This window comes from Cebidichthys violaceus, unplaced genomic scaffold (genome assembly GCF_023349555.1).
Source record: "Cebidichthys violaceus isolate CVI_PGR_0920_01 unplaced genomic scaffold, fCebVio1.0.p SCAF_7, whole genome shotgun sequence".
Lineage (NCBI taxonomy): Eukaryota > Metazoa > Chordata > Actinopteri > Perciformes > Stichaeidae > Cebidichthys > Cebidichthys violaceus.
Window position 1 is genome coordinate 1758248 of NW_027176927.1, and position 26449 is coordinate 1784696.

General features: G+C 42.5%; 2 protein-coding genes and 1 long non-coding RNA gene across 6 annotated transcripts; 1 reads left to right on the forward strand and 2 right to left on the reverse strand.

The window, feature by feature from the left end:
• Positions 1–7554: 7554 nt before the first annotated feature.
• On the reverse strand, positions 7555–14498 carry si:dkeyp-97a10.3 (uncharacterized; the record flags this gene model as incomplete). Its single annotated transcript, XM_068735439.1, has 7 exons — positions 7555–8269; positions 8679–10589; positions 10752–10816; positions 10998–11111; positions 11452–11739; positions 12918–13184; positions 14333–14498. Coding segments are annotated over 7 exons (2841 nt in total), but the record flags the coding sequence as incomplete, so codon positions are not given.
• Positions 14499–14514: 16 nt separating this feature from the next.
• LOC137891088 (uncharacterized) lies at positions 14515–18264 on the reverse strand. The gene is made up of 3 exons (XR_011105329.1): positions 18235–18264; positions 18006–18063; positions 14515–14683 (listed from the first exon to the last, which is right to left on the reverse strand). It is a non-coding gene; the product is annotated as an uncharacterized lncRNA (long non-coding RNA).
• On the forward strand, positions 17784–26422 carry LOC137891087 (uncharacterized). Of its 4 annotated transcripts, none has more exons than XM_068735517.1 (7): positions 17784–18035; positions 18337–18446; positions 21207–21266; positions 21778–22143; positions 23587–23826; positions 25317–25419; positions 25729–26422. In XM_068735517.1, exons 3-7 carry the CDS (start codon positions 21215–21217, stop codon positions 25787–25789), a joined length of 822 nt encoding a protein of 273 aa, XP_068591618.1. In that variant the 5' UTR covers positions 17784–18035; positions 18337–18446; positions 21207–21214; the 3' UTR covers positions 25790–26422. The 4 variants fall into 4 exon arrangements, with proteins under 4 accessions (XP_068591618.1, XP_068591620.1, XP_068591617.1 ...); XM_068735519.1 differs by having other exon boundaries at positions 21210–21266; XM_068735516.1 differs by lacking the exons at positions 17784–18035; positions 18337–18446 and adding an exon at positions 20432–20725.
• Positions 26423–26449: the final 27 nt, after the last annotated feature.

Here is a 26449-nt window from a genome sequence, read left to right on the forward strand (position 1 = left end):
AGAGCATTTAGATGAGAAGTCAGCCGCTGATGACTTCACGCTAACACTCTTCTAAAAAAAATACCTATCTCTTATACCAATAACTGCCCTTCCTTATTCCCTTTCTTACTAGAAATTACTTTTATTACTTATTACTTTTTTATTATTTTGATTATTGGGACGCACATTAAGACATAAAAATACATTGAAAAGGTCAAAGGAGAGAGAAGTTCTTTAGTTTAATGCGTGTCTTACTGATGATGGCCTCAAACCAAATGGGTGTATAGACCTTATGCATGTCAGTATTAAGCTTGGTGGTCTGATTGAGCTGTACAAGCATTCATTTCCTTGAAAATGAAACTGTATATGTACACAGTATACTTCCTGTTAGTACTATCTGCTTGCTGAATCTTGCAGTGTCCTGTCTGTTACTGCACCGAGGACCTCACTGCACTCTTAAAATAGGTTTCTAAATTCTGATTGGAACACGGATTATGTGACATCAGCTCTTTCCAACAGAGCTCCGCCCACCTCAAAATAGCGAGAAGAGCACTGACAAAAACACAAATGCAGAAATCTTAAACTGTTTCTGACTAACAGAAGAAGGTGAGTACTTGCAGGACCTAGATGCTCATAGCTGATTGAGGACAATGTGTTTTCCAGAGCCACTAATATCAATCCATAGATTAGAGTAGCAATAGATGTACTGATGACTTCTAAAGTATCTACATGGAAACTCAAAATGCATTAATAATTTAAACTGTTAAGGAATAGTGTATCATAAAGATTCCGGCTTTTAGGGCTCTATATATCAGCTTTTAAATCTGTGCCAGTGCAGAATGGAAAGATTAATACTAAATAATGTAAATTGCAGCGCTCCTTTGAAGAGCTTTTGTTTAGTCAGGCTGATAGACTTTTTTTAAGGTCAGCAAAAATGTCATTTCCTAAAGACCTTCAATGTCCCTTTTGAAAAAAGATTTTCCTTATCAAAAGCTGTTTAAAAATATATGATAGTGAGCAATTCTATATAAGTGAGCCCTGCCAAAACATTTTGTAAATGTCACCGTTAACTCCCCTGGAGGCTTGCTGAACATGAGGTCACGTGGCTCCACAGTGGCATTTTGAAGGGCAGAGACATTCCAAGGCTTTCTGGGCCACGTTTTGCAACATAAGGTCAAGCTAAAAAAAAAAAAAAAAAAAGTGAGCAGGAACATGTTGGTACTCACAGGTCTGCAACCAATCTGTTTTGATTATCAGTTACATTTTTAGGATTAATCATTTGGTTTTAAATGGCAGAGATGATGACAAAAGCCCATCACGATTTAGCAGTGATGTTAGTAAATGACTTCTGGAAATAAACTAATTAGTATTGCTACAAATTAAATTAAAAAGAACAAATATTGGTTGTTTTTATGTACAACTACAGCAATGAATAGATTCTCAAAAATGAAACTGTTCAGCTTTCAGATGAGTAACTGATCATTCTGGCGAAGTTACATCAGCCGGCCCTGTTTAGTTTCTGTTGCGTTTTGTAATTAACATTAAATCTTCCTGCATCGCTCTCTGCACAGGTCCGGTTATGTTTGATCAATATACTTTGGATGACGTGTTTACTACAACTACTGCTACTGGTATCGAGGAGGGAGACGTTTATCGTATCCTGTTTATGGGGATAAACGGCGCACAGTTTCTCTCCTGGAAGGCATCCACAGTGATGCCCTCTGTTCCTTTCTCACCTCCACACAGCTGACCAGAAGAGAAGTGGGTGTGAACCTTAGATTATCGGTTTCGTGAAATTAAAGAAATGATTTGACACAGACGAATAATTTGGCACAACAATCTGACGTCAGAAAAGGTGCAGGGGTTTCAGGAGACTATTTAACCGTCCAACAAGTGGTTCTGAAGAAGGCCTTCCAAATATATATATATACACGTTTCCATCAGATTTGTGTTGGTAACACTGAATTTCAACCTCCTTATTTAGCATTCATAAGCATTATATAATGGTTTAAAACACTATAATGTAGATGTAGGCAGATAAAGGGTCATTTAAATGTTTATTAATGTATTTGCGAAAACTACGACATCTGTAATGGTGTATAGACAGTAAATGAACGATTGACTACACAGTAATCATATTTAATGTTTTATGGCACAGCATATTATTCTGAACATATATTGCGTGTGTGTGTGTGTGTGTGTGTGTGTGTGTGTGTGTGTGTGTGTGTTGTCATTGTTTTAAACCTCTAATGTTCTTTTTAGACTATAACTGTGACTGAAACCAATGCAAATAAATTTGACTTGACAAGATACTGCAATCAGAAGTGTTAAATGAGTCGCTAAAGCTCAGATAAATTAATTACCGTTGGCAAATCTGTCACTCACATCCATTCTCCATTCCTCCCGTGGGTGTAAAAAGATATATTTAGAATTTTTTTAAAGTAGTCAGACTGAGCTGCTGAGCCCAAATAAGTAGGGCAACACATTCATATCAAATAGCACACATTCACGCATGCACATAGTTGAGGATGCAGGGATGTCCACAGGAGCCTGTCCAATGCTATCGGCTGACAATAGGCTGCTGGTATATGTATTGGCATGGCTGATGGCTGAAAGTGCACACAGTCCTCCGTGCAGGAAGAGCACATGAGCACATCATTACTGTTAAGCGGACTCTACCGTTTATAGGAAGCTACTCTGCAGCATGTGAGCTTGCAGAGCAGCTGTGCAGATAATGGTGCAGTTACACAGTGGTTCAGATATATACCTGCCTTCAGTACACACACACACACACACACACACACACACTGTACCTTTGTTATGAGTATTTCTGATTGTGTGTGCTCTGCTTTACGGTCTCAAGAAAGTAGGCCAGTGTGCATAAACCAGTCGAGGAGTGACTGAAATCCATCCACCCAGTGTCGTGCAAACATAAGTCAAGCTAAAAGCAGAGTTTAGCCTCTATCCTGCAGGGTGTTTAAAGTTCCCCTGATAAAAAAAAAGTATATGGGTCTACATTTCAGACATGGCAGGTAGGACAGAAACGCTTGTTTGATCAGCCTCTTATGGCCATATACAGCACCATTACTCCGCATGACAGAAGAGGGATGGATAGATAAAACTCCTCTCTTTTTCTTCGTCCCCTCCACTATTCATCTGTACAACTTACAGTAGACACACTCAGCTGAGCCGTCTGTCCTGCAGTTCTCCCTCTGGATTCATGCACTGATCTCCGTCACCTCCTGTTGGTTTGTTGGGAATATTTGAACCTCTTGTTTACTTACAGGTGTGTGGGTTGGTTACATGGCCTGTAGCAATGTTTGGTGTAGTGCAGAGTCTGAACAAGGCAATTACTGGAGTGTGTTGTGCAAACATTGCACACAGAACTATGTCACTTTCGACGGAAGAAAAAACACGTTCTTCTTTTTACGAATGAAAAAAAAAAAAAAAAATGTCAGCAATAGAAAACACTCTTGCTCAAATCAATACACTGGTTTTGCTGCTACTGTCTCAATTGGTCTGCTGTGACCAACACTTATTTCTCTTATGTTAAGCCTTCGTAAGAGCGTAGCTAGAAACACAGAAAGTGGATCAAAATGCATGAAAATGGAATATATAGACAGAAAGCGTGCGCAAAAGCCTTTAACTCCATTTGTTAATCACGCCTGCTCTAACTGCAAGTAACTGTGATGCTGTCCTTTATGTTCTTGGCTCACATATAGTGACTCGTGCATCTGCTCTGTTTTCTACGATCATCTTTCTTTCTTTCTGCTGACTTTAGATTTTTTTTTTTTGCTGCAACACATGGCTTAATTATGAGAAGAACTATCTGCGCTGCAATTCCAAGAAAGTGCCGTTTCTTTGAACTTCCTAACAGAAGACGTCTGTGCGCTGTGCATCTTCTTTCCGCTTTTCGTTCGTGGTTTCAGTGTAAACTGTGGCTCTGTGTTTCCGCTAAAACAGTGTTTAGCGGTTTGGTGTTGTGGGTGATGTCTATGATTGGTATCATTTTCGGTATGCAATATCATTCCTTTAAACATCGGCTTTACAACCAGGGAAAACATCTGTAAATATGAATGTGTATCTCCACTACAATACTATCTAGGACAAGTTGATTTGTATTTTAAAGCCACAGAGGATATCAAAGATCTATTTCAAAGGCTTTAACGCTGAATTTTGAAAAGAACTCCTCAGTTTGTTTTACTGAGAAGTATCAGTAAATAAGCCTGTCTTTATTCAAAAGAGAAAGCATGGAAACAATATGAAACACGACATGATACGCTCAACAAAAGATTACGATAAGACGCAAAACTCTTTGAAGTTCTTGTGTTTGATATGCATCCCTGAAGGCAACAGTTCACCTTTAAGCATAACAAGCCAAATGACAACTGAGGATTTCCTTGTTGCTGCACACGACTGTATTTCTTTTTGCTTTTTTGTGTGCCGGACTAAAGACAGGAATAGCTTTGCCTATGGCTTGTATTTTAATTTCAGCAGTCAGCATCAAAGTTGCACAGATGGTGAAGGCCTTGAGGATAAAAAAAAAGGGTGGAAAGTGATCAACAGATAACCTCAAAAATCCTCTCTCATGGCTCCCCCTTGTGGGATGACAAGGCATGGAGTCCCTGGCTGCCACAGTGCCGTTTGGTTTGTGTGATTTACATTTTTTAACACTCCCATCTAGACAAATTTACAGTCAGTGAACTGTTGGGGATTCACTGTCCTGCTCAAGGACATCTTGACTGGATAGATGGCTGTGGCACAGGCTGAAGCTATAAACTCATGGTCATGCTGTCACACTCCAACATGTTGGGTCTATTTGTTCAGCTGCCCTGGTGTGTAGAGTTTAATCATGAATTTGTTTCATTTCATATTCCTCTGCGACTCATGTGGCATTTCACTGAAGGGGGGGGGGGGGGGGGGGGTCAGTGCACAGATGCAGCCGTTCAGTGTCTTGCTCAAGGACACTTTGACAGGGATGGGCACATGGATATCAAAGGAACCCGTTCACTTCAATGATGAAATGGACTTCTGAGGACTATTGTGGTGGTAGAGAACAATCACTGCAGTGAACAAAAGAACTAAATAAAGGCAGCATCAAGACTTTTTGTTCACATGAGGGGATTCACTAATTCGACTTAATTCTGTCTGGGCCTTATAGCACCTCCTATGTTATTATAAAGTACAAAATGCCATCAAATCTACAAAAAATATGTGTGCCTGCTGAGCTGGACTGAATTTAAATTAAAATTGGATTCAGATTATATTGGCCATCTTGCTGTATTAAGTTTTCCTGTGCAAATAGTCTCCAGAGTAAAATCAACACACACACTTGAGGCCGGAAAGCTCTCTGCTGCTGCAGTTTGACACACACCAAAAACGAGCATTCATCAATACTAAAGAAAATGCCTATTTGCACACAGCGCACTTGAGTTATGTTTGCCTTTAATTTATGCTTCCAAAGGGATGCGTAAACAATTACAATTACTTGCGGCAGTCACAGTAAATCACGGCAAATCAGTATAATAAAACAACACCAGCAGATTTGCATGCAAATTGGCCCAGGAAAGGAGGCCACAACAGCGTGTGAGGTTTACTGTGCTGAGGGTTTTAAGATGACACAGGGTCTTGTAATTCCAGCTGTTTAAGCCACAAACAACACACTTCACTTCAAAGACGGCAGGAACAGCATTTGTAAAACTGCTCCAAACTTTCCATAAATCACAGCTTTCATCTGGAGTCGGTGTAGGCAATGCCGCAACCTTTTCTAGCACCAGGTACTCAAATGCACTCCATCTCCACTCATTACAGTGCTAGACTACCGTGAAGTGTCTCCAATAGTGAGCAGCAGGACTGTTCATCAGAGGTGACGTACAAGTGGGAGCAGGGGATTGGGAGACTGATGAAGCTGTGATCCAAACACACGCTCTGCACCTCCACAACAAGCCGAAGGAACAGATTCATCTGAGGAGAATCAACAACAGCGCTGGGTGTACACAGGCACCATGCATAATTAGCACTATAGACACAGTGAGCAGAAATATGCTCAGACTGCAAACAGCTCTGTGATTCAGAGGAGCACCAGAATAAATAGTGTTTTTGTGGTCTGACTTACTGTCAACATGCACAAGGAGGTGTTTTGTACTGAAAATCAAAAGATCCTCATGTTTGGGAGAATGTGCTGTTTTTTGAAAGTAGAAGTAAAATAAAGTAATGATTGTGCATTGTGCTGTGAATAGTCTACACAAGTGACTTCAACTGTGGTGGAAATATAACAATGCGTCGAAATTTGAGTGAACAGTTTGAGCAGTAGACTTCACCCAAGTTCTACAAAAACTTTATTATTGAGAAAATATGATTTTGGAACAATTCTGTACAAATCCTTCCTGAGGAGCAAAGATTCTGAAGCACCGCGCTTGCAGCTTCTCACATGAATATTTAACATCTGTATTAACTATATACAAGCATTCCTTTTCTGAGAAAACAGCACCATTTTTCAAGGCAGTAAAGTAAATCTCAGGCTCCAGATGTTTGGTTGGATCCGACAGATGTGCTGCGTTTTTGTTCATGTCGGTTTTCAAATTTGGATGTTCAGTTTATGCCTTTTGATTTAAAGGATGAGGCATTATTGTCAACAAGTTCCACACAAAGATTTCTCTTTCTTTTAAAAACAACTATGCATACGTTTGACATCCGTTCTCTGCTTGTGGTTCTCGGCACATTTATTGCTAAGATATAAATCTTGAGGGAAAAAAAAAAAAACAGGTTGCAAATAAATAGTTTAGTTTTCATGAAGTAATTTCCTGCAACAGCTGGACACTGTAGCTTTTTCGTGAAATGTGACTCTCACAGCAGTAGATAGTGCACGTTGTGGACTATTTTCAGCTGGGGAGTAATACACATTTGGTGCTGGTGTGAACTTACAGCAGCAGGATAGCGTATGTGCAATCGTCTCCAATAAACTACAGAGCTCATGTTTATGGTAATAATAATGTCACCCAGAGCAAATGTGTAGCTCACTGATGTGTTTTTACAATGGAGCTCTGTGGCACAGAGGAATGAGATATATGTCACTTGTTTGTAGGATCAGTTCATTCAGGAATTTGTTGCCAATAATAAACATAGAATTTTACCAGTTTTATCCATGAAATTCCATTTGAAATAAACATTTATTCAATAACAATGGCATTGACATCAATTGGTGCAATCTGAACAATCACAATCAATTACAAGACAAAATGAAACACAAACATAAATCAATAAATACATAATCTGTAAAAGTAATAACGGCATCCCATTGTATAAAATGTGCTGTCCATGACCGAGTGCAGACAGAAAATTGTTACATTGTGCTTTTTCAGCAGAAAGCGTGGCAGCTCAAGTCTTTGTGCTGACCTCATTCATGCAAGGGTGTGATTATTTTCCCAAAGTCATTTAAAGCATTTAATTATTAAGCGCCCATCCATTTGTGGGATACCCCTTCATAGCTAGCTGAGCATTACTTCTGAGCGCCACTGAGGCGAATCTGCTTAATTGAGAAGTGTCATAAGAGGAATCTGTAAACACAGGGAGCAAAATAAATAGTTCCATGTACATTAAAGACCACCACTATGTCTAATTTCTTCCTCTATAATTGTCACCGTCACCCAGGGGCCAATTCCCTTCTCACTTACTGTCTGTCACTAACAGATGAAACACACATATTCATGCCAGCAGCTCAAGTGCCTTTTGTCAACGTACTGTTGTTAAGTTTTGATGATGAATGGATGATGGGAGGTGAGCTTGGTGTAGAGCTATGGATCACTGAACTTGTCTACTCCTAGCAGGCTCTCGGCAAAGTCTGATGCATGACCAGTGCTTCAGAAGACAAAATAGTACAATACATGTGGGTCTAGTGTGTGTTTGGAGAGAGGGGTTGTTGATGGGGGGAGCATTTTATTGAAACATTCTCCAGTATCATCATGTAACTTATTTAAATTGTGCACATTTAGCCTCCTTCCTTGAGATATTTCTAGGACAGTAAGATTCTATTCCAAAAAGGTTAAATTTGTATCATCCCCATAGGAGACATGTTCACTTACTTCATTAATCAAACCGGACTGTATGACTGAGATACCAGTGTGTGGCAGCGTTTCGGAGAGCGCAACCTTGTGCAGTCAGTCTTGCTTGGTGGTACATTGGATCACGTCTGTCAGCTGTTTGTTTGTGTCAGTAGATGCATGCGAGACAGTTGTAGAGTGTAGTCTGTTGACATCTGTCATCATCTTGGTCTCCCTCTGGGAGTCTGATGCTGGAAAGACACAACAAGCCCTTCAGTGCCAACATGTCATGCAGAAGAAGAGGCAGAACCTCCGACACACAATGATACTTTTTTTTTCTAAAAATGCCACAGTGTCACAAACACTCAAGACTAAATACATTTTTATGGCACCAAGAAGACTGCCAATCGTAAAAATGCGACATCCATTTACAAGTGTTGTCAAGCACTCCTCAAGAAACTCACACTGCTGACAAAAGCACAAACTGTTTGCAGGTAGAGACGGTCCGACACACACGCATAATGATACGCATGAAGCATGACATGCTACGATAGCCTTAAGTGCACATCTGGGAGAGAACCGTGTGCTGGAAATCTGTAATATCAAACATATGGCTACTGTGGGCTGCAGTTTCAAAACACTACGCTGTGTCTCACTCACCTGCTGTGGCTGGGTGAAGTGGGAGGGGTGCCTGTTGTCATGAGCATGGGCATGCCTGTGTCCGCCATTTCCAGGATGGTGGTGATGGTTGGCGGGCCGCTGTTGAACCGGTATGTTAACAGGAGGTCTGGGGGGCTGAGGACCTCTAGTTGGGGATTTGTGCTGCTTCTTGGGGAGGGTCTGGAACTGTGCGAGGGGGATAACGGGAGGAGGAGTCGGCGCGTGCTGAGCTGCAGCAGCAGCAGCAGCAGCAGCAGCAGGAACACGTGCCTGTGGTCCGGGATGAAGCAGAGCAGCCTGGGTCTGTTGTTTCCGATTCCGAAATGTTTGAGCCTTCTCAGTGTGGGCTGTAAGTGCAGCCTGGGTTAGGTTACTGGGATTACGCTGGGCCGAGGAGTGTGGGACTGGAGCGCTGCCTCCTTGGCGAGGCTGATTGGCACCATTTGTGACAGGATGTGTATGTCTGCCCGGGCCTTGTGGTGGTGTTTGGATCTGCACTGCTCTCTGTTGCTGGGCCATGTGTGCCTGTGGAAGGTGATTAGGATCAGCCAAAGCTCTTGAATCGGCACCCCGCGGTGCAGTCGGACCCTGTCGTGTCATCGGTCCTTGTGGCAGGGCAGAGCGGCCTACAGAGGCCTGCTGGCTCATGAGAGGAAGTGCCTGGGGGTTATTGTTGTGTGGGGCTTCCTGCCTGGGGGCGGTCTGGCTACCAGACGAACCTCTGATGTCTCGCTGAGCGCCCTTCCTTTGTGTGTGGCCACTTCTCTGTGTGTGCTGTTCAGCCTCAAGCTGTGTTACACTGCGACTGTTTGGGCCTTGAAGATCAGCTGAACGGCTCCGTGTCCGTCTGTCCGCTGACGGTGCATCTCGTCTGGGTGCAGCTCTGCTCTGGGAAGTGGTTTGTCTCTGAGGTCGAGGATGCGATCGGTTTGGCGTTCTTGCCTCTCGTATGGGAGGATGGGTAGTGTAGTCTGTATAGTCAGAAGTGTACTCAGGTGATGTCTGTCCTCTTTGAAGCGTGCCGCTGGGATACGCCGGTGTCCCTCTGAGAAGATCCCATGAGTTTCTATTGGACGGGCGATGAGGCTCTGACTCCTGCTGGTAGGTCTCCGAGTCGGCGTTTCGCTGAGGAGTGTACGCTGGTGTCCCTCTGAGGAGATCCCAAGAGTTTCTATCGGACCGGCGATGAGACTCTGGCTCCTGCTGGTACGTCTGCGTGTTGGCGTTTCGCTGAGGAGCGTTATTACTGTTATAATGTGTGTATCCAGTCGGTACTAGTCCAGGTTGATCTTGGCGACTTGCTCCTATGGCACTAGGATAGGACTGCCCACTTTGCATTCTGGGGTTTGATTGCTCAGTATGCGTCACGTTTTGTTGCGTTTGTGAAGCGTTATAATTGGTTGTATTGGTAAGCGGAAATGAGTCGTCTCCCTGAGTCTGTTGACTAGTGTTTGGGTATGAGGTAAGGTTGACATGAATGGTGGGTATTTGTGCATTGTTGTTTTGCTGGGGAGTGTTAAGGCTGACATGGACCGCCGGCGGCTGGGCGCCGCCCTGGTTAGTGCCAGTCTGTATGACAATGTTGGGATTTTGTTGCTGTGTGTTCGGGAGTGTGTTTGCATTCTGAGCATCAGTGTGTGTGAAAGCCCGGTTGTCAATGCCATTGTGTGGGTATGAATTGGTGTTCTGAGAGGCATTGTGTAGGAGTCCATTTGTGTGGGCGCGACCATTGTGTTGGTGTGTGTCGGAGCTAAGAAGCCCGTTCAGCGGCAGCGTCTGTGGGTTGCCACGACTTTCGCGCGGGCCTGTGTATAAGCGGTCAGGGTGGTGGGTGTGCGTGTTCAAGTGATAGAGGGGGGGATGGGGACCTTGGCCCAAATCCCTTGCACCATTAGGTAGTGGATCTGGAGGCTTAATGGGAGCAGATGAAAAATGACAGGGAGGGAGAGCAGAGACAGCACAAGAAAGATGGAATGAGAAGGTTAATTTGGGAAAAGCCCTTCAGCACCATCACATGGACAAGATAAAGTCAAAATCAATGGTGAATCATATGTAAACTTTACTGTGGCTTACTATAGGCCTGGGATTTGGGTTGGTCTTCGGCACAAGCTCGGCAGCATCACTTTGTCTCTGTTGTGCTGTAATAACAGAAATAACAAAAATAAATGACTGCGGTGTAATAAAACATGGCTGAGCTGTTTTGTTCAGTATAAATGGAAATGGAGAACATCAAAAAGTCTTTAAAAAAGTGTTTGATTCAGCGTGATATACAATAAAATAATGGATAAACAAAATGTCTATGATCGCACACACACTTACCCCTCCTCCTTCGCATGAGGAAGACAATGAGCACGATGAGGAGCACGATGATAATGATCAGCAGCAAACAGCCAATCACAATCCCCACCACTTCCCCTACATTCAGACATGTGGCTGGAATAAAAAGAATGGTGTCAAAGGGGGAGAATTAATAAAGATAATGAGTCTGGAGCCCAGACAGACAAGAGGATGAAAAAAGAAAATAGAGGAGAGGAAGATTCTTAAAACAAATTATGAAGAAATAGCAGCGAGAGAGACACAGAAATGAAAATAAACGGAGGAGAGCCTGTGTGTGAAAGTCACTGAATGACTTTGACCACATTCCCACCAGATCAATCTCCAGGATAGTTTCTGTCTCTCTATCTCCTGTCGTGAAGACAGATACAGGAACAGAGTCCAAAACCAACCGTCATAGTAATCAGTCACAGAGAGGTCAGCGTGCACCATAACTCACCTACGATTGCCAAGTCTGTCCCTTGCGCCGACGTGCCTCCGGTGAGGCTGTTTCTGGCCGTGCAGACGTAGCGTCCGCTCTCATCCGTCGAGAAAGTCTGGACGCTGAGCACCCCGCTGTCCGGCTGGCCGGTGGCGACCGCCTGCCCGTCACGTTGCCATGAGAAAAGGGCAGGGGGCAGAGAGTCAGACAAGCAGGTGAGACGCACAGTCTCTCCCACCAACACATCCCCTCCGCCGACACACTCTTTTGGGGAGTCCTTGGTCAGCACTGGGGTGTCAGGGCCATCTGTTATGTTCAGATCAGAGGACATCGTTATCAGCATCAAAAACGTTTGGTTCAAAAGTACAAGCAGGAAAAATCTGTGTTCCTAAAAAAAAAAAAAAAAGCTGACTCAACAACATATTCTGCTTAAGGGTTTATCATTTTGTCAATTTTGGGTTTAAGTCACCTCGTCTGGGTAAAGTACTTTGATGAGGCCTCCTGGATCTGGTCAGCGTGTTACTGAGCTAATGAAGGAGCTGTGCACTTCCTTGTTGGATTGTAAAAGCTAAAATCCCAATGGCTGCCCTCTCTTGAATAATGTGGCTGAACAAGTCATATTTACAGTGGAGTGAGGAGACACACCCAGATAAATTGCTGCAGTCTGCTGTTCAACTCTGTTTTCTTTCCAAGAAACCGAATAAGCGCATTTCCCGAACAGCGATTCTGATATCCAATGAATAGTTCATGTAATTTCAAAAGGCCAAATATTTGCAGATTCTTGCTTCTCAAATGTGAGGATGCAGCTTTTTTCCTGTTTCACATTGTTGTTAATCATCTTTAAACCTGTCACCTTAGCTTCTTCTGTCACTATTCTCTCATAATTCATAGACTGAGCAATTAAGAAATTAATCGATGAAAATAGTTTAGTTGCACTGCCCTGCTTTATCGTCTATTTTACCCTAAAGGGGACCATCATTTTCTAAATGAACATCATGCTGCATTGAAGAAGACTTGAAACTAGCTATTGAGACCATAAACTCATGTTTACAATGTTTACTGAGGTAATTAATCAAGTGATAAGTAGGGACATTTTCTCATAAACTTCTAAACAATCAGACTTCTCTTTGCAACCAGAGGAGTCGCTCCCTGATGGCCATTAAAAAGAATCCAAGTTGAAGGCACCTCCTTATTGGCTTCACTTTTCAAATCCGGGGCTTGCTGCCTGGGAGCCACTTAAGTATGCTGTTGGGGTGATTGGGTGTGTTGAGATATTACTGCGAGACTGTCACATCAGAATTTTAAGCCGTGATCAAGACAAAGCTGGAAGCAGCACCACAAGCTTATGGAAGAACGTCCTGTGCAATCCGAGTGCAATCCAGGACACTGTGAGCAGCGCAATGTAGATAGAGTAGATAAGCTACTGTTGTTTGCAGTGGCTACAGCAGATTAGCTGTCACTTGTCTTGATCGGTGCAAACTCACAGTAAACAGTGAGGCTCTGTGTGGCAGTTTGGGCGCTGACAGGGTTGCTGACGGTACACGTGTACTCCCCGGCATCCCCCCGCCTGGCTGGGTTGAGGACCAGAGAGCCAGCTGAGATGATGATCCTGGCGTCGGGGAGGATGGTTGCGCCTCCTTTGCCCCACTGGACCGTAATATTCGTCCCACCAGTCCACGTACAACTCAGGGACACATTTCTCGCCTCCACCGCCACCGAGGGGACCAACAGACTCACCCCAGCCACTGCATCTACAGGGAGAGCAAAAGAAGGTTTTACCAAAGAGCTGCAAAAGCAGAATTGCCCAGATAAGGTTTTCTAAAAAAGGGCACCATTACTGTAGGTACAGAGACATTAAAGTCTGAGAGAGCTCATTTCAAAAGTTGGAGTGACAGAACAATAGAGGGCAGCTTTATGTTGCTGTTGAGGATAATTTGTTGTAATCAAAGAAAGTGAGAGCTGAGAAGGGACAGGATTCAGATAGAGGCACAGATGGCGCATAAGGGGGCAGACGGTGTGAGTGGTAGACGCGATGCCTCTTGGCGGGCAGCCTAAGTTAAATAATTGGAGAGAGAGAAGAGGGGGGGCGTGCAGACGTGGAAGGCTGTGACTAAGAGAGAACCGCAAGCAGCAGCAGCAGCAAAACAAACAAAAACACCTGAGCAGCTACCAAATAGCTCTAATCACTTGAATATTTGCTAACTTTCTGCCTGCCTGTGACTCAGCAGAAGCATTGTTATATTTTAGGATTTCACTCATACAAGTTAGGAGTGAGTAGGAGGATGGGAGTCGTGCTCAAGGACGCGGATGTGCCGTGACATGAACTAGCTGCTGCGAGTTTGGGGGGATGTGACCTTTCAGCAATTACGGACTAGTGTTTCAAACGAGAGATGGTGGTAAGAGGAATGAGAAGGACTGTAACGCAATCCCTCCGGTGTGGGCTGATGGCTGAAAATAAAAAGGGAATGTTCAGGCTTCATTACAGTACTGAATGTAAATGAATGCAAATACTACTACTGTATGTAAATGTAACGCCACCACATATTTAGACGGCTACAATATCAAACATCTAAGAGCATGAGCGCTGCATATCAAATGGCTTTTATTAGCATAAAGCCCTGAGCCACTAGCTTCATCCCCTCCTCCTCTTTCATTAATTTTACCTCGCCTTCTATGGGTCACTAATTTCATTATACCTCCCAGACTAATTCTCTTACTCCCCAAATCCTCCCTCTTCTCTCTTTACTCCCTTCTGTTCCTCCTTAACATTATCGCTTCCCTCAAAACCATCCTCTACCGCACACTTCACCACCACCACCCCCCCCCCCACACACACTTCCCTTCGCCTCTTCTTCTCCTCTCTTAAATTCACTCACAGGCACACTTCTTTATCTCTTACCAAACACCCTCAGCTGTATCGATCTGGAGTTAGGGGCCAGGCCTGTTGTCTGGGTGGGGGTCACCACCACCGTGAATTCCCCCGAATCTCGGAGCTGGGCGCCTAGGATTCGGAGCTGGTTGGCGGTGATGGTGACCCTGCCCTCGAACTGGGTCCCCGAGTTAATCGCTGTGGACCCTCCGGCCCACTGACCCACAGTGACTCCTCCTTGGTACTGCCATACCATGGAAAAAACCTGGGACACTGTCAGCACCGTGAACACGATCTCAGCACCGGTTCGAACTAGCACCGGGTCGGTCTGGAACTGGATCTCTACCTGGTTCTGAGCCAGCACATTGGCAGAGAGGAGGACTAGAAAGAAAATAAGAGTAGAGAGAACCAGTGGTGGAATGTTACTAAGTGCATTTAGTCAAGTACTATACGTATGTGCAATTTGGAGCTACTTGTACTTTACTTTAGTATTTCCATTTCATCATATTTTATTTATATTACATCAAAAAAAAATAAAAAATGTAGAAGCTTACAAAATACAATGTACTGTTAGATACAAACCAGTGTTTCCTCAAATGTGTTGAGTTGTGACACTTTATTATCAGCTTCACCAAAGAGTGAGTTTTCATCTAAACGTCTCAGTTGTGTTTTATTTGAACAACTTTACAATTACAAGGCCTCAAAAAGGGCAAATTAGCAGTTTTTTCCCCCCAAAACATTATTAGGAGTCTACAGCCACGCTAAAGACACATCGGCACAGAGGTGCTGTACATTCTAACGGTAAGTAGGTATAAAGTTCATCAACTTGGTTCAGCACATTAGCATTCTCACATTTGATAATTAGCTGTAAACGCAGATTACATCCGAGGCTGATGGGACTGCAAATAGGACTTTGTAGGCATTTTGGTCATAAACCAAAGTATTGGACAAAACATCATTTCTACGAGATGGGGGTTCTAGAAAGAATGTTAATGGTTCACCAAAGTGATAACGAGTCATCCTGGGTGAAACATATGGCGGACGAACCAACGGACAGACAGACTCTCTCTAAGAAAAGCTTTTTTTTTCAAATTGATGCATTGGTACTTTTACTTAAGCAAAGGATGTGAATGCTTCTTTCAGCACTACAGAGGGCAAAATCTATAGATACACACAGACTGGGCTCAGGGGGCAAAAACCTATTAGTAAGGTACACACTCTATTCTCCCTCGCAGATTTCTCACCATGTTTTTTGGATTGTAAGTGATCCCAAGCTAAACATCTATTTTGTGTTTTTGCTGGGCTGACTTAACGAAAGCCGTGTCAAAATCACATTTGCTGTCTCTCTTCTCAAGAATCAGCGGTGCATACAGGCAATTTTTCAAAAACAGTGTTCTAAAGAACCAAAGAATTTACAGGCATTGAACTATTGTATGCCGTTTGTAGTCTGTGTGTGAGTGAAGATGGGAAGAAAATCAGTGTTTTTGTATTTTTGCTGCCAGTCCTCCCTCTTGTTTTTTTTTTTTTGTTTTTTTTTTACAAATTCAGGCTGGGAAACTCAGGCTGAATTCTCAATGCAGTTTTACTGGCACACGAAGCTACCACGCAGGAACGCTCTGGCCAATGAATTATAGTGAATCAAATCAATATGGTCCTGATCAGTCTCACTGGACGGCCTTCTTACGGTTTTCACAGGGGAGCAGAGTATAAAACGACCAGCCAACAGCGAGATGGATTGCGTTCAGGTTCCCACACAGAGTTGTTAAAGACATCAGAAGTGTGTTGGTGCCAGATTATAAATATCACCGGCCTTGTTGCTTTATCAGTAGAGACGGAAAGATAAAGAGACGCGAGTCAGAAGGGAGAAACCTCCAATGAGTGACAGTCTTGTTGGATTGTTTTTACAAGAACACAAGAGCAATTCAAAGAAGTTATAAGTATTAATATGGAACTATGGAATTGCTTTAGTTGCAGATATGTAACTTGAATAAACAATGGCAGAGAGCCAAGGAGCCATGCCAGCAACTGTGTTGAACTGATGATAAACCACAGAGATTAACTGGTAGGTGGCGGGTCTAAATGTTCATTCTAACACTCTATGTCCTACATTAATCCCAAACTAACCGCTGGTTCAGAAAATGAAAAATAAATCCCTTCTTGTGCACCAAAACACGTTTACCCCAAGCGTTTAGAATAGAAAAAGACACAAAAAAAAAAGCTTTTATGAACTGTGTAGGTTGAATTTCTATTTTGAATCGCAGACAAACAGCAAAATTAATATTTAATTCTATGTAAATGTTGCTGATCATTACTTTAATTATTATCGTTCATGCCTGAACAACAACAATCCTTAGTTAATCGACAAATTAAAATATCATTCCTGGTAATAACTTGCAGCACAAATACCTAAAGTGGATCATTTCTGTGCTTCCAGCACTGTATTATACCCGGGTAGGGAGTTACAATCTGTAATGGGAACAACACAACAGATACTTTACTCATTTTGTGCACGTTATCTTTGCAAACTTTCAATGCAGTGCACTTCAAAAAAGGTAAGGCTGGCATCATTCTAAAATGTTGTTATCGTCAACAAATCCCATTAAAAAAACAAAACCAGCAAGTGTCAATCTGTTTCTCCATACTTCTGTTTGTAGCACCAGCCCCCTTTGTTCTTACTGAAGTTGCAAACCTCTAAAAAAAACTGCTCAAATACATTTCTTCAGGGGTAATTTCCAACAGCTGGGCACTGTGGTTTAAACAAACGTTACTCCAACAGGAATAAATAGTGCATCTGTTTAATTTTTTATCTGCAGTGCTTTTGTGTTATTCACAGCAGAATGACGGCATATGACAGATTGAGTGGCTCGTGTGCGTTTTTTAAATGTTTTTGGACATGGATAAAGATATATCAGGCTGTAGATACACAGACATCACATGTTAGTAAGAATAAATCATTGTTGTTTTGGTCGTCCTTTAATGGGATTTGGTGGCAATAATGAAAGCATAGAACATCACCAGCTTTATTCTTTAAATTGAGCATGGTGTGCGAATGACAAGACCATTCTTCAAATCGATGTGGCCTATTACAGTGATTAAAATAAATCTTTTGAAGCAGTAAAATGTATGTATTTATGCAATTTTGCTGTGTCGTTATTTTGTCACAAAGTTGTTTGCAAACTCTTTGATTGATGTCATTAAAAGCAGACTAAATAATCTTATTACATGCAGTCATATTATCATAACCAATAGGCAAGTATCGGTGTTGGACGTTGGCCCATTGTTCATGCATGAGCAACAACTACGTATCATTACGGTCTGTAATCAAAAGCTGCAGCACTGCCCATCCCCAACAACAAACTACTAAATGGCAAACAAATCTAGGAACAATGACCTCCTACTCACTCTGAATCATCACAACACTTCAGATCTACCAGCTTGGGAGGAGGCCCTGAAGGCATCACGTCACTCAGCAGTCAGTGCACAAACGGGAATGCAGCCGCTCCGGTTTAAGAGCGGTTAAGACGAGCTTTGTGTTTGAAATGCAATTGTTTTTTAACGCGTGCTTGGAATACCACATCGTCCCCTCCCCGGCCTGTTTCTTTTTCCCCACAGAAGAGACAACCGATACTCTCCTTTTGAGACTTTTGTGAGCTTGTTTGGAGCAGAAGGAGAGAGAAAAAACTGTCAGTGAAAGCTGTTTTACCTGCCAGCGACAGACTGAGTAGCAGCAAAGGTTGTCTCATGTCTTCAGTCAGGCCGGTCTGCAGAGAGATGAGGCTCTTTTAATATGCAAAATAACTTGTGTTTGATATGTTAAGCAGTTCTGTTGCCTGTACAGATAATTACAATACTATATGCTATTACATTTCGATTATACCTGACAAAAACAAACATCAAAACAGTATCTCCTGAGTTAGCTGTAGGAAACTTACCAAAGTATTTTCCCCCTGCCTTCATGTTCATTTTTGTGCTGAAATAATAATCGGTGTGTGTTTGCGCTCGCGAATTTATGAGTCTACTTCCTGTTTCTCCAGCACTACCTGCAGAGACGCACCTGTTCTCTTAAAGGGCCCGCAGCCTGCGATAGAGCTGCAGCAGAATCACCAGTGGTGGGAAGTGCTCATGTAGCAAGTACATTTGTGAGGTACGTTTCAAAAGGGAAATATTGTTCGTTTTATTGCACTAGATCTATTTTAGAGCTGAAGTTAGACTTTGAAATTTAACACCAAAAACATATGATGGACTTAACAAAACGCAATGCATTGTGGTAGAATAAACAGGAAACAACCTCCAGGCTATGGAGAATTGAAGCCAATGCGGAAGTGCCATGAACTTGCATTCTTTCTAATAGCCAGCAGGGGGCGACTCCTCTGGTTGCAAAAATAAGTCTGATTGTATGAGAAAATGACCGTACTGCACTTGATTTATTACCTCGGTAAACATTGTGAAAATTAGTTAAGGTCTCAATCGCTAGTTTGAAGTCTTCTTCATTACAGCATGATGTTCATATTGTGAAATGATAATAATAAATCAGGGTATGCTTTAGGGCATGGCTAACTCGTAATTGGCAGGTCGCTACCAGAGCATTATAGTCTATGTTTTTGTCTTCCAACTTTAACCCTTTCACAGTGTATTTTCAGTTTGTGACAGTTAATTGTAACAATTGAGTTGGCTGAAAATGTCTTATCAGCGTTCTGTTGTATTTAGCTCCACCCTCACGTGTCACTTCTGGTTGAAAAGGTACAAGATGGCATTGTCCAAAGTGCAGGACTCAAGGCTTCAAAACCGACCATATTGATGAGACAATAAAATACAGTGCCACACTGATAGCAGTTATGCAAAGACCATATCACTTTTCAGAGAAGACAACTATTTTATTTTATATAAAGTGGTAACTTTCCTTTTGACTTACAATTCACTTGAATGTCATTTTTATTTGCTGTGGTTACTGTGAAGCGGCATGTGAAACTATATGGGGTAATACTATTTTTATGCATTCAATTCATTGCTCCATTTACTCCCTTGTGCAATGGTATGGATTAATGATTAATAGTGATGGTGTCTGCTGAAGAAAAAGAGGCTAATGTTGAGGGCGAAGTGTTGGTATTTTTCAGCTGATGTATTAGTGCCACCCACTGGTTAATTCCAGCAAACAGCACTCCTGTCAACAAAGAACTCAGTGGGAGGCACAGCTGTGATTCCCATGATTATTCATAAACCCTCTGTAAATACAAATGGATTTATAATCAGTTTTAAATCACTCGTTGCATCTGTGCCCCAGGATGCGTTTCATGAAGTGAGAAAGTGCAGAGCTAACCCCTGAATAACTGGTGTCATTATGTTTCACTGCTCTAGTTGTGTAAGAGAGGCATAGCTGACAAAACAATCTCATCCCAAAGTCTATTTAGAAGCTGTTCTGGAGCTTTCAATCATATTACATAATCCTGTTCGACAGATGTTTTTATTTCTGAGAGTTCATGCAACCAGCTGAGGTATAAATTCAGATTTACAAGAGAATATGAGCATAATTTGAATATGACGCCACTAAAATCAGCATCTCATTTATGAAGCAGACTTTGCATTTAAGGGGGTTTTCTTCTGAATAATCCCAGTGGAAAAAACGAAATTCCCCCTTTACATGCTCGAAGGTGTTTCTCAATTGCATGTGTGAGACAATTATTGAAAAAAATAATAATAACAAGAAGAATAGAGTAATTCATGTATTACTTCCTCTTTACAATCCGAAGCCAAGGCAATGTGTTGTGTCTGCGGGGCAAATGGTGTTCGTGCTGGATAAGAAGCCCGCAGTACAAAGCCTATTTTATAATGACTTCCAACATTGTCACTGGTTTCCCTTCAAAAGAATACCACTGCATTTATCTCGGTTTACAAACAACAACAGTGGTGTGAAAATCCAAATCTAACGTGCTGTATTGTTGTGCGAGCGTGTGCTTGGACACAGGTCAGAGGTCGACGAGGCAGGTTGGGAATGAGGAGGGGGGGGGGGCTGTTACAATGGAAAGTTAACTTATTTGAAGCACAAAAGGAGAAAAAAAAATGCCGTTACTGTACAGGAAAAGGGGGAGTCAGGGAGGGGAGGAAACTGCTTGAAAACAAGGTGACGCCTACGTGACTCACTGGAGTGAGACTGGACTCGACAGCAGAGCAGAGAGGAGCAGACAGTCCTGCAACATTTAGCTCCACTCCTGTTTTGAAGTTGTTTGCAGCAACAGCCGCAGATCTAGAAACTGTCATCTTTAACTAGATTATATCTCACAATGCCATGGCAACTGCTTTGAAGATATTGTTTTATTTTGTGCCATAAATCTACCCGCAGAGTGAATTGCGCTGCACCCTAACCTCTGAGAAAGTGAAGTGGAAGAGCTCTGGCTCGACTGTGTTGTTTGTCTCAATTTTGGAGAGGTAGGTGAATCCCACTCTGGGGCCTTTTGATGTGGATGACTTCAAGGTAAACAGCAAGGGGAAATCCAGGTTATATTTAATGCATGCAGGTTAGGGTTGTGTTCCTGCGCCGCCATCACTGCTTCCTCTCTCCGTGTGTGTTCTGCCGTGGAAGCTGTGCTTGAGGGGGCTCATTTCAGTTTTGGCAATAGTCCCGTCCCCATTTTGTTCCAAGTTCTGTCTGCAATGCCAGTACTGCTGTTCTCTGGGTACCTCACAAATAAATTAAGAAGAAAAAGATTACCCTTAACATTTTGAATTACATTTTTCTAACAGAGGGATATGCTGCTTTAATTGCTTTTTGCTCTCATTTTTAATTTTACATTTTCTCTGGAGGTGATGTTATTATTCTTGCTGTGGTGGCAACCCTGCTGCAGAGGAAATGGTGTGCTGTTGCTGAGATCATGGACAAATTCCTCTCTCTGTTCTCTGTCTACATCAGCAGGTGTTATGGATCTACAGTATTTCCTGGGCTGGAAAGTTGCCGTGCTGCTTCTCTTGTGTAAGGCATTATGCTGGAACCACCGGCCGAATGATTCCCCGTTTAAAAACTTGCACGAAAACTACAGGAAGAAAACAGTATTTTCAGCATTGCATCCTGACATTAGCGCCCACTCCTGCATTATTTACATCTCCTTCATCCTTTGCCTATCAAGTTAAGACGTGTGATTAATACTCCTTGGAGTGAATGCACAGAAGCTTACCAGGTCCACTGCAGTCTCGACACAGATTTTAAGATATTGATGTGGTTTGATGGATATCACATTAGGCATGGCTGTCATGCGCCATAAATCATCGCTTGACATTCTTTGACAGAAAGCAGCCATACATATTCATAAAGTGTGTGCTGGGGACAGAGATGAAGTATTATATCATCGTTTGTTTTATTAGCTTCATATTCTGCCCAAACAGTGAGCCAAAAGGTCAAACCCGATGAATATGAAATACTGTGGCTCACACTGGTCAATATGAACTGCATGCACCAAACAAATGGTCTCAATCTCTGTCCTCAGTGCCATGTGGGCTCCAGTGCATGTCGGTGCACATCCTCAACGAGGAGCCTGTGCACGTGATGCCAGACTCCACTCTGGTTCTGAAAGCCCGGATCGAGCACGGACCCCTGGAAGAGGTCTCGGCGGTAACCTGGGAATGGGAGCCCGAAACCGGAATCGCCCCCGAAAGAGTGACGCTGGCCAGCTGCCCTGGCAGAGGCCTCGAGTGCGCTGGTACGAGGCCAAACGTCCACGTGAACGTGGAGCAGCAGGAGACGACACTTCAGATGAATGGATACAGCGGAGCTGAGAGCGGAGTGTTCGCCGTGACTGTGACGGATCACAAAGGGGCCAAGACCACCGCACACTGCATCGTCAGGAGTTATGGTACAGTACGATACTCGGCTTATGAGCATAATCATGGTGAAGTACTCGGTTAACGTTACAGATATTGCTGAAACTATTAGATTCATCAATTAGTCACTTGACGAAAATGAAAAACTATTTTTATCCATTTTTAAAGAGCAACTCGAGTTTGAGAATTATGCATGCAGTCACTTTATTACACTTTGATTTGATCATGGTCCAACTCTGCAGTGTTCACTGCACATAAGTTCCTCTCTCCAGTAATTCTGTCGTCTAGACCCTCTATGACGTCTGGTACAACATACCCTGAAGTATGAAGCAACCTCACCTTCAATGCATTTTGTTTCAAGATAAAAAAAAAAGGGAGCGTGATGTTGCTCTTTGATTTATACATCAAATGAAACTGACCAACATTTGAAGGTAACGGCTTCTCCAATTAAGACGATTTGCAGGTTTTCTCGTTTTAACGGCCGGTGTCGACAAAGCCAACTCACCTCAAGCTCCATTTAGTAGCGTTCAATCATGTTACATTTTCTGTTTCTATAGCGGCATAAAAACTGATGTTCAAAGTTCACTTTTTGACATTTGAAACAACAATCCCTGTTAAATCCATTTTGGCTTATTTGACAGTTTCTCAGACAAAATAAGGAATTGAAAGACGACAACATGGGCTTTGCATTTGTCCTCATTTTACGATATTTTGTGACTTAACTGAACCGTTGATTAATTGCAAAAGAAAGCTGATGAAATGAATCATTAGTTGCAGCTTATTATAGATGATTGTGTCCTCCACAATCTATAGGCAAGAAGAAGGTCCTATAGTTAGAAAGGATCAGTGGATGTTGGGGTTTTTAGAGGTTGCCTTATAGAGTTAGAGTAATGATATGAAAGTAGAAATATTTTTAAATGCTCATCAGCTGATGATGTCCCGGCTTTTATAGTGTTGACTCAAACAATTACCAACTGTATAATGAATGTGTTTTAATTTCATGCCAGCAGGCAGTGTTTCTTTCTGATTGTGGATGTCTCATTTAATAATGAAACACTTGAAATTAAATTTGCCTATAGGCTTTGCTTGCTGGGTCTTCCTTTTGTGTCTGTGCTTCCAGATGAGTTCGGGGTGGCGTCGTAGCTTTCTCGTTTTCTGTCAAAGCTTTCATGCTTTTAACTCATCTGTCTGCTCTAACAGTATCAATTCATCAGCTCCACTCCACATCTGCTCTCTCTCAGCTTCCAGGGCTTTCCATCATCCCCTTCTCCGACATTATGCCGCACTCTCCGGTCTCATTATTGTCCATGAAACTGAGCCGGTTTCTCCTGACGGCATTAAACGACTCTAATGATTCTTTTGTCTGCGACCCTCTTGGACAGCCATGTGCCATTATTCTTCTTTTATAACAGAGAGAGGTTTTTTTACCTCCATCCCTATCACCTCTTTTCACCATGTCTCGTCTGTCTTTACAGAGGCAGTGCACCACGTCTCAGTCAGCGTCAACGTGTCCCACTCCTCGCTGGTTTGTGGCGAGGCCTGGGGGACGGAGCCCCGCTTCAGCTGGTTCCATGAGAGAGTCGCCATCACCGACACTGTGGGTAAAGTCTCCAGAGATGGAACGACATTGTTTGTGACCAAGACTCCGATCTGCGGCCACTTCACCTGCATGGTCAGCAACAAGCTGGGCCACAGCTCAGCCACCTACACTGCAGGTACGAGTTGACACCACACTGTTTATCTGTTCTTCTACAACAAAAGGAATGACACTCAGAAATGTAATTTATATTCTACCTTACTTAAAGGGGACGTATCATGAACAATTTCCTTTTTCAGTGCTTGTGCACATACATTTGTTTATCTAGAGTGTCTACCAACCCACAGACTGTGAAATAAGATAACCAGGTCTGTTTTTTGTGAGTTGCCTGGCTCCCCTTCCCATGTCACATGCAGGCTTGTTAAAATATACCGCCCCCCCCCCCCCCATGTGAGTATCTTCACCCATGGCTTCAGAACTACTTTTTTCAAAGCCAAGAGTACATGGGGCTTGTTTTGGAGGGGAGCTTAAAGACACTGTGCAAAACAGACAGAATGAGGAAAATAAAGTATTTTATTAAAACACCAAATTATCTATGAACCTGAAAATAAGCATAATATGTCCCCTTTAAAGCTGCACTCATTAATATTTTTATATTAACAATAAAAAAGTGATTAAATATGCTAAGAAAGACTCACTTATTGGGCAAACACCTAACTCTTCAGTTTCCATTCCATCTCAGCACATTGTTTGGGTTTTACAGCCCAGAACTTTACCGTTTTGGTTCACCATCTTTCAGCAAAGACACCATACACCACCTGTCCAACATTAAATGACAGACACAAAGTATGCAGCTGATGAATATAGTGGAGCATTTAGCAGCTTAAGAGCCAAGTATTTCCCTCAGGAGTTGGTTGAGACCAAAACAGAGCTATAAAAAGGAGAGTGAATGTTGGATTTACATTTACCAGGTGGCCAAAAACACAACTCCAACTGAATGATAATGTTGCTCCGTGTCTGCTGGACGTGTAAATGGCAAACAGGATGCCATATCTTTTTCTTTTTTTTTCAGTGTGATAACATGTCAATGTTGTGTTTACCGCCTGTTGAAAGGCCCCAAAGTACCATATTAAGGTGCTTACTTTACTAGAGTATTTCAGTTTTATGGTACTTCAACACCACAAAATTCCAGAATAAAACATAGTTATTTGTTTGAGCTGGATGACTGGATGAGAAGCTGGCTGTGCAAATTTGACATATTTAAAAGTCAGCTCACTGTGTTGTGTCATGGATATTCAGAAATCAGACTCCTTTTATACCGTCCATCTTGAGCCATATCCTCATCGCCCTTTGTTCTGTGTATTGTATCACCGCTGGTGTTTCAGAGATAAAGGATTTTCCACAGTGCGATCAATAAATCACTAACGCCACTTCTCCTGCTCCTACCACTGTTGCTAAACAGGCGAAACAAAAGCAATTCTTCCTATCTGCCAAGAGGCATGATGATCCAAAGACAGTCCGGGTATTTTAGGATACCTCCTGTTAGCTGTTCCAGTCTGTTTAGTGGCTTTACAGGCTTGTTGCAGAGGACCTTTTAGGGCAGCCATGTCAGATGATGTTTGTTTTTTTTCCTCCCCCCTCATTGGTTGTCTTTTTCCTGGCTGACAGCACCTTGCGGGACAGAGGGCAGAGGGACAACAGCAGCTGTATTGTGTCCTGTCCTCCTGCTGCTGCTGCTGTTTGGAGGAGTGCTGGCGTTTCTCCTGTGGAGGTACAGTAATGCACACTGGCAGGCACAGACACAAATCTCATTTCAGGCTATGCTCTGATAATAAAGCCATACGCTGAGAGAAAATAACACACTGGTAGGCGCTGCTTTAAAAAGGACTTTTTTTATTTTTTGAACTGAGGGTACAAGATGAAAACAGCAAAATGCTACACAGCTAGCATCCTAAGTGACACACAGGAGGCACGACGGGCCAGACCGTGTCTGCTGACGTAACCGTTGTCTGTTTACCCGAGCCGGTGTTCGGTTTGTCACTGCCGTTTGATCTGAATGGGAAACTTTGTTTCTTTTCAGGCGACACAGGCACAGTAACAGAGGAGAGAGGCTGCACGAACATTTGGATGACACCATCTAAAAAAAAAAAAAAAAAAAAAAAAAAAGGCCCGAGATACAAAAGAGGAAAACGACAAAACGAAATGGATTGTGGGACTAGAACTTCCTGTCCTGTGAGCAGTATGACCTTACACTGCATTGAAACAATGTGACGAGTGAACTGCTTGCTGGCAAGTGAAAAATATCTCAAAATGAATATTCAGCTTGAAGTGCCAGCAACGTCTTCACACTGCCTCCTGCTGGGCTGCACCTGACACTGTGTATTTATTAAAGTAACCAGGTTTGTAAACTTGAATCAGCTGTACATTGTATTGAAATGTACCTTCAAATTATGCCTTCATAATAAAATCCCTTTACAGAATGTTACAAATCTTAGTGATTTACTAGTTATTGAAATCGATCTAAAAAAATAATAATTGTTGGAACTGTTTTCCCAACTATCTTTTTTTCTGAACTACTATTAGATGTTGGATTTGTTTGACGCACTCATCTATTAAACACCCTTTCAACAAAAGTTTGACATTGGCAGTTGTGAAACTGTGAAAACCGCATTAGATAAATCCAATGATAGGAAGTAAAAATCATACAAAAGATAAGATGTAAGCAAGAGTAAGTATACAAAAGAATGGAAATATAAAACTGAAATGTGATTATTTCTTGCTATTTGGGTCATTTTTTTTCC